This window comes from Scyliorhinus canicula, chromosome 6 (assembly GCF_902713615.1).
Source record: "Scyliorhinus canicula chromosome 6, sScyCan1.1, whole genome shotgun sequence".
NCBI classification, from domain to species: Eukaryota; Metazoa; Chordata; class Chondrichthyes; order Carcharhiniformes; family Scyliorhinidae; genus Scyliorhinus; species Scyliorhinus canicula.
The window spans coordinates 197,848,408-197,860,436 of NC_052151.1; the positions used below are offsets into that span (position 1 = coordinate 197,848,408).

The 12,029-nt window shown below is 43.8% G+C and overlaps 1 protein-coding gene across 35 annotated transcripts in view; it reads right to left on the reverse strand.

Annotated features, from left to right (window-relative positions):
* The window catches only part of LOC119967772 (regulating synaptic membrane exocytosis protein 1-like), a 1,070,524-nt gene that overhangs the window by 441,535 nt on the left and 616,960 nt on the right, over window positions 1-12,029 (reverse strand). For all 35 annotated transcript variants that reach the window (XM_038800731.1, XM_038800737.1, XM_038800741.1 and 32 more), the window contains one exon: window positions 8,068-8,198. In XM_038800731.1, the coding sequence (XP_038656659.1) occupies window positions 8,068-8,198 (131 nt within the window). The remainder of the gene's footprint in view (window positions 1-8,067; window positions 8,199-12,029) is intronic.

Genomic DNA, 12,029 nt, shown 5'->3' on the forward strand with positions numbered 1-12,029 from the left:
CAAACCGTGCTGCCTCTCGCTGATACAAACCGTGCTGCCTCTCGCTAATACAAACTGTGCTGCCTCTCGCTGATACAAACCGTGCTGCCTCTCGCTAATACAAACCGTGCTGCCTCTCGCTAATACAAACCGTGCTGCCTCTCGCTAACACAAACCGTGCTGCCTCTCGCTAATACAAACCGTGCTGCCTCTCGCTGATACAAACCGTGCTGCCTCTCACTAATACAAACCGTGCTGCCTCTCGCTGATACAAACCGTGCTGCCTCTCGCTAATACAAACCATGCTGCCTCTCGCTAATACAAACCGTGCTGCCTCTCGCTGATACAAACCGTGCTGCCTCTCGCTAATACAAACCGTGCTGCCTCTCGCTAATACAAACCGTGCTGCCTCTCGCTAATACAAACCGTGCTGCCTCTCGCTAATACAAACCGTGCTGCCTCTCGCTGATACAAACCGTGCTGCCTCTCGCTGATACAAACCGTGCTGCCTCTCGCTAATACAAACCGTGCTGCTTCTCGCTAATACAAACCGTGCTGCCTCTCGCTAATACAAACCGTGCTGCCTCTCGCTAATACAAACTGTGCTGCCTCTCGCTAATAGCTGGACTATCGGATCCTCTCAATCCCACAGCTGGACTAACGGACCCTCTCAATTGCACAGCCCAACTAACAGATCCTTCCCAATCGTGCAGCTGGATGATCAGTGGAACACTGGTACATAAATGACCTAGAGTCTTTATTAACGTTGTTTTGTCATTATTCTCTGAGGTCAGCCTTGCTTCCCATGTATAATGGAATAACATTCATGGGATGCGAGTGCTGTCACCTTTCATAATTGCCCCTGAAAATGTTCTGGTGAAAGCAAAGTGGGTTGCTCAGAGGGCATTTAAGAGTCAAGCACATTCCTGTGAGTCGGGAGTCACAGAAAGGACAAACCTATTTTCATTTCTTAAAGAACATGATTGAATCAATTGTGTTTTGTGAAAATCTGATAGATAAGCATTGATGATACCTCACAAATTTAGTCACTTACTTTCACCTGAAAAAATGTTTAAAGATGACAGGATGCCTTGAAATAGTTGTTAAACTAATATAGTTGTTAAAAAAAAGTTCATGGGAGAAATGTATAAGAATAGTTGCAGAGTTGAGGGGTCACACAGGGACAGACTAGAGGAGTTGGAGTTGATTTTCTTGGAACAGAGAAGGCGAAGAGGAACAACAGTAATTCTCCTGGATGATCCTCCCTTACAGAATATGTGTCCTTCAGGGCATTGGGCCCACAAAGGCTCGGACAGACCCTCTTGTCACAACACAAATTGTTAAACTACACTGCGGCTAGCACAAGTGTGTGTTGTAACTCGTGTCTTAATAAAGCTCGTAGTCTCAAATGTGGAGAAGATGCTTTATTGTGAGTTCGTTCTCTCTTCAGAGCTGTTTCCTAAGGTTACCTTCAGTGTTCCTAGCTGGTGTGGGTGTGTGTCTGTCCTGCCCCAAGTTCTGCCCTCTGTGAAGTGTGTCCTCACTTCCTGTCCCCGTCTATTTATATGGCTCTCCCGTGCCCCCTCTAGTGTTTTCTCAGTTGTATTGCATCTAGTTAACTTGTGATCACCACATCCCCCTTTTTCTCTTTACATATTTTCTGTACATCGTTAAAGAAAATTGTACATCCTGTCCCGGTGTATTTATAGCTCTCCCTCTGGTGTTTGCTCAGTTGTTTTGTATCTAGTAAATCTACGATCACCACATCCCCCTTTTTCTCTTTACATATTTGCTGTACATCGTTAAAGAAAATTATAGAAAAGTTACTTATGATATGCGTATCTATACAGGTGATGGTGCTATTGCATATTGTACAAAGCCAATGTAGTTATATGTCCAATCTTAATAAAACATTTATGAGTCCAAACTTGATGAATTTGTTCAGAGCTTTTTTTTTTCTTTTTGTTGTTGATGACGTGGTGATATTGATATTGCAAGTCCGCTGTGAATGTAGTTGGTGTTCCTTGTTCTTTTAAGTACCCAATGCATCATCCCGAGGTGTTTGCATGGTCACCTCACTGATGTTGACTGGCATGGACTTTTTTTCTGTGCTTGTGGTATTGATTTATTGTCTCATCCGCCTTGGATGCTGGTGTGCTTGCTCGTTCTGGAGCAGACGTGAGTTTGTGCGATTCGTTGTCATCCCATGACATGTTTGTAGTCTTGTCATCGTTTTGCAGTGTGCTGTGGCATTGTCCTTCATGTGCCGAGTAGTACCATTGTGTACAAGTCGTTGTTTCATTGCTGTTGTTTCTGTCGTTCCTGTTTTTGTTGTTTTCGTTGCCGTACTTGTTGCTGTTTTTGTCGTTTCTGTCTTTGGTGTTGGCACTGTCGTTGTTCCTGACTTTGTTGTTTTCGTTGCCATTCTTGTTGTTTCTGTCTCTGTCGTTGTCGCTATCTTTGTGCCTGACTTTGTTGTTTGTCTTGTCGCGCTTCATGTTGCTTTTGTTCTTTCTGTTGTCGTTCTCGTTTCTGCTGTGCTTCTTGCTATTGTTGTTGGTCTTGTCGTGCTTCATGTTGCTTTTGTTCTTGCTGTTGTTTGTCCCGTTTCTGCTGTGCTTCTTTTGACTTTTGTTTTTCTTGTTATACTCTATTCGTGTCCCGAGTGGATAATTTGAGTCATTGAGCATTTCGTCTCGAGAGTGGTGCGAATGATCTGATGTTGCATCGGTGCAGGTGACCTCAATCATTTGTGGAGAATTGGATTCCTCAGCTTTGCTTTCTTGGTGCTCCTCTCCCGGAGTCAAATTCTTCTCGATTTCATTTGACGCGGTGTCTCTGGATTCTTGGCGCTCCTCTTCTGGAGTCAAAACCTCCATGATTACAATTGACGTGGTGTCTGTGGACTTCTGGCGCTCCTCTTCTGGAGCCAAAATCTGCATGATTCCAGTTGACGTGGTGTCTCCGGACTCTTGGTGCTCCGCTTCTGGAGTTGAAATCTTCATGATTTCCGTTGATGTTGTCTCACTGGACTCCAGGTGCTCCTCTTCTGGAGTCAAAATCTGCATGGTTTCTTTTGGCTTGGTCTCTCTGGACTCCAGGTGCTCCTCTTCTGGAGTCAGAATCTGCATGGTTTCTTTTGGCTTGGTCTCTCTGGACTCCAGGTGCTCCTCTTCTGGAGTCAGAATCTGCATGGTTTCTTTCGGCGTTGTCTCTCTGGATTCCAGGTGCTCCTCTTCTGGAGTCAAAATCTGCATGTTTTCTTTCGGCATCGTCTCTCTGGACTGTTGGGTGGCCCGACTCTGTGCTTCTGTACAGACAAGCTGAGAACTGTCAGTCTCGCTGTGATCCTGTACGTCGAGTGCGATCACCTTGTTACTGTTTTCGCTCTGTGCTTCGGTACAGACAAGCTGAGAACTGTCAGTCTCACTGTGATCCTGTACGTCGAGTGTGATCACCTTGTCACTGTCTTCGCATGCAGTGGGTAGAGGTGCATTGTCTTCTTCTTGTTCATGTGAGCTTGGTAGACTTTCATAGTCTGCTTGCGGTTGCTCAGATACAGCGGGTTTACCTGCATGGTCTTGTTCATGCATGGTGTTCGCCAGGGAGTGTTTGCTTGCATCCCTTTTGGAGTCTTTCATCACTCGCACTGTGGAGCCTGTCATCGCTCGCTCTGTGGAGTCTTCCTGTGCTCTCTGTGTGGCGTCGTCTTCGTCTAGGGTATTGCTGTCATCCAATGTATCGACGAGCTGCCATGGCATCATGGTGTTGGATTCATCTACCATGAGTAGAGTCGTGTTGAGCTTTGCAACGGTGTCGCTGATGCTGTGATCAGCATGTCCAAATAACTCCTCCATGTCTGAGTAGTATTCTTTGATACCCATTTCATCTTCGTTGGCTTCTTCTACCACGAGTTGATTCGTGTTGAACTTTGCGACCGTGTCGCTGATGCTGTGATAAGCATATCCGACTGACTCAGCTGTGTCTGAGTAGTATTCTTCGAAAAACAAATCATCCTTTGTTGTTTCGGAATTCTTTTTGTTCTCTTCACTTTGGGTGGTGCAGACTGCTTTTTTCAGGGTGTTGTGCAAGTTGTTTTTAACTGTTGGTTTAAGTTCAGGCGTTTTGCTGTGTTCTGAGGCAAGAAAATTTGTGTTTACCACTTTAAGTGTCTTATTTTCAATTTTCGGGCATTTCCCTTTTAAGTGGGCGTGGTCGGGATGCTCAGACGTCATGACGTCACGCGTAGGAATGAATTGCGCATGCGCAAATCGGTTTTCCTTCCCTGTGCGGTTCTGTGTCCATTGCGCATGCGCGGCTTGCGCATGCGCATGACGATCCGCGACCAAGACTTTTTTTGACTGCGCATGCGCATCACGATCGGCACCGCGATCTTTTTTAAACTGCGCATGCGCGGCTTCCGGTTCCGGCGCATGCGCAGACGCCATTTGTAGTTCTTTGCTTACCGGAGACTGCAAAATGTGCTCCAACGCCATTTTTTGGCGTTTTTCGCGGATTTCAGGGATTTTTCTTTCCCACCAGGACTCTCTCTCCAAAATTCGTAAGTAATCTTCTCTTCCCAATTTGGACAGGGTTTCAGCGTTTTGGCTTTGTGAGAAATTCTTGTCATTTCTTCTTTTTGATCTGTACTTTTCATTCGCGATTTCTTGTTCTTTTCGTGATTTTTTAAGTTTTGCATCACTCAGTCTCTGTGCAGTTTGGACTCTGAGTATGCCTTGCTGTGCAGATTTCTCACAGTACTCTTCAAATTTGTTTAGTATCGTTTGTAAGCTGTTTCTGTCTTCACCTTTTGAGTATTTAAATCCATTATAAACTTTCGTAGCTTCATGTCCTTCGATGAGAATTGCTATTTTAATTTCGTCTGAGGCTGCTTCTGCATGATATGCTATGATACCGATATCGAACCATTGTTTAAACGTTTCCCAGACACTTTTTACATTTCCAGTCGTGTCCAGCTGAAGTGGGAATCCAAGGCACTTCCTCCCATCAGCGATGTCTTCCCAAGTCGAATGTCCAGTAGGAGATTTCCATGCCATTTTGAGCTTTCTGTATCTGCCACTGAGTTGTCCTGTAGTAAGCGTCTGAAGCCACTCCTGGGTACCATGTGTTGTAACTCGTGTCTTAATAAAGCTCGTAGTCTCAAATGTGGAGAAGATGCTTTATTGTGAGTTCGTTCACTCTTCAGAGCTGTTTCCTAAGGTTACCTTCAGTGTTCCTAGCTGGCGTGGGTGTATGTGCCCTGCCCCAAGTTCTGCCCTCTGTGAAGTGTGTCCTCGCTTCCTGTCCCCGTCTATTTATATGGCTCTCCCGTGCCCCCTCTAGTGTTTGCTCAGTTGTATTGCATCTAGTTAACTTGTGATCACCACAAAGTGGATAGCACTGTGGCTTCACAGCGCCAGGGTCCCAGGTTCGATTCCCTGCTGGGTCACTGTCTGTGCGGAGTCTGCACGTTCTCCCCATGTCTGCGTGGGTTTCCTCCGGGTGCTCCGGTTTCCTCCCACAGTCCAAAGACGTGGGGGTTAGGTGGATTGGTCATTATAAATTGCCTTTAGTGATAATAAAAAGGTGAGGAGGGGTTGTTGGGTTACGGGGATAGGGTGGAAGTGAGGGCTTAAATGGGTCGGTGCAGACTCGATGGGCCGAATGGCCTCCTTCTGCACTCTATGTTCCATGTTCTATGAATGTAAGGTCACCATGGGACCTATGGAGAAGTAATGGGACTCAATAATGGTGAGGGCAGCACGGTGGTGCAGTGGTTAGTGCTGCCCTCACGGCGCCGAGGTCCCAGGTTCGATCCCAGCTCTGGGTCACTGTCCGTGTGGAATTTGCACATTCTCCCCGCGTTTGTGTGGGTTTCACCCCCACAACCCAAAGATCGGCTATTGCAGAAAATACGGAGGCTGGGGATTGAGGGTGATTTAGAGATGTGGATCAGAAATTGGCTAGTTGAAAGAAGACAGAGAGTGGTAGTTGATGGGAAATGTTCAGAATGGAGTTCAGTTACGAGTGGCGTAGCACAAGGATCTGTTCTGGGGCCGTTGCTGTTTGTCATTTTTATAAATGACCTAGAGGAGGGCGCAGAAGGATGGGTGAGTAAATTTGCAGACGACACTAAAGTCGGTGGAGTTGTAGACAGTGCGGAAGGATGTTGCAGGTTACAGAGGGACATAGATAAGCTGCAGAGCTGGGCTGAGAGGTGGCAAATGGAGTTTAATGTGGAGAAGTGTGAGGTGATTCACTTTGGAAAGAATAACAGAAATGTGGAATATTTGGCTAATGGTAAAATTCTTGGTAGTGTGGATGAGCAGCGGGATCTCGGTGTCCATGTACATAGATCCCTGAAAGTTGCCACCCAGGTTGATAGGGTTGTGAAGAAGGCCTATGGTGTGTTGGCCTTTATTGGTAGAGGGATTGAGTTCCGGAGCCATGAGGTCATGTTGCAGTTGTACAAAACTCTAGTACGGCCGCATTTGGAGTATTGCGTACAGTTCTGGTCGCCTCATTATAGGAAGGACGTGGAAGCTTTGGAACGGGTGCAGAGGAGATTTACCAGGATGTTGCCTGGTATGGAGGGAAAATCTTATGAGGAAAGGCTGATGGACTTGAGGTTGTTTTCGTTAGAGAGAAGAAGGTTAAGAGGTGACTTAATAGAGGCATACAAAATGATCAGAGGGTTAGATAGGGTGGACAGCGAGAGCCTTCTCCCGCGGATGGAGGTGGCTAGCACGAGGGGACATAGCCTTAAATTGAGGGGTAATAGATATAGGACAGAGGTCAGAGGTGGGTTTTTTACGCAAAGAGTGGTGAGGCCGTGGAATGCCCTACCTGCAACAGTAGTGAACACGCCAACATTGAGGGCATTTAAAAATTTATTGGATAAGCATATGGATGATAAGGGCATAGTGTAGGTTAGATGGCCTTTAGATTTTTTTTCCATGTCGGTGCAACATCGAGGGCCGAAGGGCCTGTACTGCGCTGTATCGTTCTATGTTCTATGTTCTATGTGCAGGGTAGGTGGATTGGCCATGCTAAATTGCCCCTTAATTGGAAAAATGAATTGGGTACTCTAAATTTATTTTTTTTAAATAACGTATGGTGACCTTGTGCTGCTCTCGATCCTGATCAATCTCATACAGACATATCCTTCCCAGTGCCATCATTTACAATACTGATGCTGAGAGGAATAATACATCCAAAGTCCTTCAAGATTCGCAGTGCAGGAATCTTAGCTGAAGTAATTGCCTCCAGTCAAATCGGTGCGATTAAAACAGATAAGCTTCATAAACAGAGGAATTGAGTACGAAATCAGGAAAGTTGTGCTGAACTTCATAAACGTCTGGTTCGACCACAACTGGAGTACTACGTCCAGCTCTGGTCACCATACTTTAGAATGTGAAGATCCGTGAGAAGGTACAGGAGATTTAGCAGCATGGTTCCAGTGCGAGGGATTTTAGTGACAAGGTTAGGATTGCAGAAACCGGGGTAATTCTCCTCAGAGTAATGGGGATTGAGGGGAGATTTGATCGAGGTCACGGCAGGTTTGGATAAGTTGGACAAAGAAAAGCTGTTCTCATTGGCTGATTGTAGACGGTACACAGTCTTCTGGTTTTAGACTAGAGATGCAAAGGGAATGTGAGGAAGAACATTTTTGAACAGCAGGTGATTCAAAATTCACTGCCACAGAAGCAAACCATGATGTCCAAAGAAAACTGCAAGGTAGTAGGGGGAAATAAAGCTGGACGGGCAAGTTGGGAGGTGTACTGACTGGATTGTTCTGTGAAGAGTCAGCACAGATTTAATAGGCAGAATGGCCTCGCCCAGTGCCGTAACAATTCTGTGATTGTGAGTTAGTGGTGATAAATGTTTCCTCGTCCTCAACTGACCATGCCTACATCTAATTAGTCATGATTTGCCACAAATATTTCTTTGATGTTGCACCGATCAATTTTTGGGATTAGTTAAGGAGGGACGTGGACTTGTCTGAAATTATTAAAATAGTCATGCCAACTGCTCAGAAAAACAAAGGTGCGAAAATAAATCAGGAAACACTGTTAAAAAGAGTCTCACCTTCGATCTGGAAGGAAGTACATTTTTACATAGGGATTCCTGGGCCGTCCTTCCCCTCGGGAAGGGAGTTCCGTGGCTTGTAATACATTAACTATCAGTTGGTGACCGACTTTATCATACCACAGCTTCACCTGCAAAAGAAATGCATTCCATAAGCTTCTGGAAGATTAACATAGAACATAGAACAGTACAGCACAGAATGGCCCTCGATGTTGTGCCGAGCAATGATCACCCTACTCAAACCCACGTATCCACCCCATACCCGCAACCCAACAACCCCTCCCTTAACCTTACTTTTATTAGGACACTACGGGCAATTTAGCATGGCCAATCCACCTAACTCGCACATCTTTGGACTGTGGGAGGAAACCGGAGCACCCGGAGGAAACCCACGCACACAGGGGGAGGACGTGCAGACTCCACACAGACAGTGACCCAGCCGGGAATCGAACCTGGGACCCTGGAGCTGTGAAGCATTTATGCTAACCACCATGCTACCCTGCTGCCCCTCTGCAAAAGAATACAACTAAAAATGGTTTTACAATGGTTAGCACTATAAGACCATAAGACATAAGAGCAAAATTAGACCACTTGGCCCATCGAGTCTGCTCCGCCATTCACTCATGGCTGATATTTTCTCATTCCCATTCTCCTGCCTTCTCCCTCAAACCCCTGATCCCCTTATTAATCAAGAACCTATCAACCACGGTCTTAAAAACACTCAAGTGATTTGGCCTCCACAACCTTGTGCAGCAAAGAGTTCCACAGAATCACCACCTTCTGGCTGAAGAAATTCCTCCTCATCTCTGTTTTAAAGGATCGTCCCTTTAGTCTGAGATGGTGTCCTCTGGTTCTAGTTTTTCCTACAAGTGAAAACATCCTCTCCACGTCCACTCTATCCAGGCCTCGATGTATCCTGTAAGTTTCAAGAAGATCTCCCCTCATCCTTCTAAACTCCAACGAGTACAGACCCAAAGTCTTCAACCGTTCCTCATACAACAAGTTGGTCACTCCAGGAATCATCCTTGTAAATCTCCTCTGGACCTTTTCTAAGGCCAGCACATCCTGCCTTAGATACAGGCCCAAACCTGCTCACAGTACTCCAAATGGGGTCTGACCAGAGCCTTTTACAGCCTTAGAAGTACATCTCTGGTCTTGCATTCTCGCCCTCTTGACATGAATGTGAACATTGCATTTGCCTTCTTAAATGCTGACTGAACCTGCACGTTAACCTTAAGAGAATCATGAAGAAGGACTCCCAAGTTCCTTTGTGCTTCTGATTTCCTAGGCATTTCCCAATTTAGAAAATATGCCGAAATTCCTCTTTCATAAGTGCATAACCACACACTTTTTCACATTGTATTTCATTTGCCACTTCATTGCCCACTCTCCAAGCTTGTCCAAATCCTTCTGCAGCCCCCTTGCTTCCTCAATACTACCTGTCCCTCCACAGATCTTTGTATCATCTGCAAATTTAGCAACAGTGCCTTCAGTTCCTTCTTCCAGATCATTAATGTATGTTGTGAAAAGTTGTGGTCCCAGCACCGACCCCTGAGGTACACCACTAATCACCGGCTGCCATCCTGAAAAAGACCCCTTTATCCCCACTCTCTGTCTTCTGCCAGTCAGCCAATCCTCTATCCATGCCAGGATCTTACCCTTAACACCACTGGAGCTTAACTGCTGCCTCACGGCGCCGGGGTTCCAGGTTCGATCCCGGCTCTGGGTCACTGCATGTGTGGAGGTTGCACATTCTCCCAGTGTTTGAGTGGGTTTCATCCCCACAACCCAAAGATGTGGTTAGGTGGATTGGCCACGCTAAATTGACCCTTAATTGGAAAACAATAATTGGGGTCCTCTAAACTTATATTAAAATAACCTTTAAGGAATTGATCAAATGCAAGCTTTCCAAGGAGAAACAAAATTGTTCACAGACATTTTGTCCATTAACTCAAATAATGTGGTTGAAAACAACTCAAAAAATTTCCATTCTTCAGATTTCTAAATAATTCAGTCAAAGAGAAAAATTACCTGAGCCTCAACTATGATACATCATGCAATGTCAGACCTAGAACAAATCATCAAACAAATGGCAGGCCAGCCAGTAATAACAAATCACAAAATATCAGACCGACTAATAATAGATCATCAAATATCAGACACAGCAATAACAATAGATCACCAAATATCAGACCCATCACTAATAATAGATCATCAAATATCAGACACAACAGTAACAATAGATCATCAAACATCAGCCCCAGCACTAATAAGAGATCACCAAATATCAGACATAGCACTAAAAATAGATCACGAAATATTAGAAGCATCACTAATAATAGATCACCAAATATCAGACCGACCACTAATAACAGATCAAACATCAGACCCATCACTAATAATACATCATCAAATATCAGACTCAGCACTAATAATAGATCATGAAATATCAGACCCATCTCCAATAATAGATCATCAAATATTCTGAGCACTAATAATAGATCAAATATTAGACAGCGCTAATAATAGATCATCAAAAATCAGACCCATCAGTGATAATAGATCAAATATCAGATACTGCACTAATAATAGATCACCAAATATCAGACAATGTGCCAATAACAGATCATCAAATATCATACTTGTGACAATAAAAGGTTATTATAAAGAATAGATCGTCAAATATCCGATACACTGCTAATAATAGATAATCAAATCTCAGACACCACTAATAATACATCAAATATCATACACAGTACTAATGATAGATCACTAAATATCAGACAAAGTACTAATAATAGATCATCAAATATAAGACCCATTACTAAAAATAGATCAAATATCTGACACTGTTCTAATAACAGATAATCCAATCACAGACACTGCACTAATAATAGATCATCAAATATCAGACTCGCCACTAAATTCTTTTTTTTAAATTTAGAGTAGCCAATTATTTTTTCCAATTAAGGGGCAATTTAGCATGGCCAATCCACCTAACCTGCACATCTTTGGGTTGTGGGGGTGAAACCCACACAGACACGGGGAGAACGTGCAAACTCCACACGGACAGTGACCCAGGGCTGGGATTTGAACCCGGGTCCTCAGCGCCGTAGGCAGCAATGCTAACCACTGTGCCACCGTGCTGCCCTCGACTCGGCACTAATACTAGATCATCAAATATCAAACACAACTAATAATAGATCATCAAATATCAAACACAACTAATAATAGATCATTAAATATCAGACACTGTGCTAATAATAGATCATCAAATATCAGACACTGCGAATAATAGACCATCCCAAAGCAGACACTGTGCTAATAATGGATAATCAAATCTCACACACTACAGATAATCAAATCTCAGACACAGCACTAATAATAGATCATCAAATATCAGACACTGCGAATAATAGACCATCCCAAAGCAGACACTGTGCTAATAACGGATACTCAAGTCTCACACACTGCACTAACAACAGATAATCAAATATCAGACTCAGCGCTAACAATAGATCATCAAATACCAGACTCAGCGCTAAAAATAGATCATCAAATATCAGACACAGCGCTAAAAATAGATAATCAAATATCAGGCACGCCACTAATAATATAAAATAGCAAACTCAGCACTAATAATAGACCATGAAATATCAGACCCATCTCTAATAATAGATCATCAAATATCAGACACAGCACTAACAATAGATCAGAAAACATCAGACCTATCTCAAATAATAGACCATCAAATATCAGATTGAGCACTAATAATAGTTAATCAAATATCAGACACTGTGCTAATAATAGATAATCAAATATCAGACACTGTGCTAATAATAGATAATCAAATCTCAGACACTGCACTAATAATAGATAATCAAATATCAGACAAAGCACTAATAATAGATCATCAAATATCAGACAAAGCACTAATAATAGATCAAATATCAGACACTGCA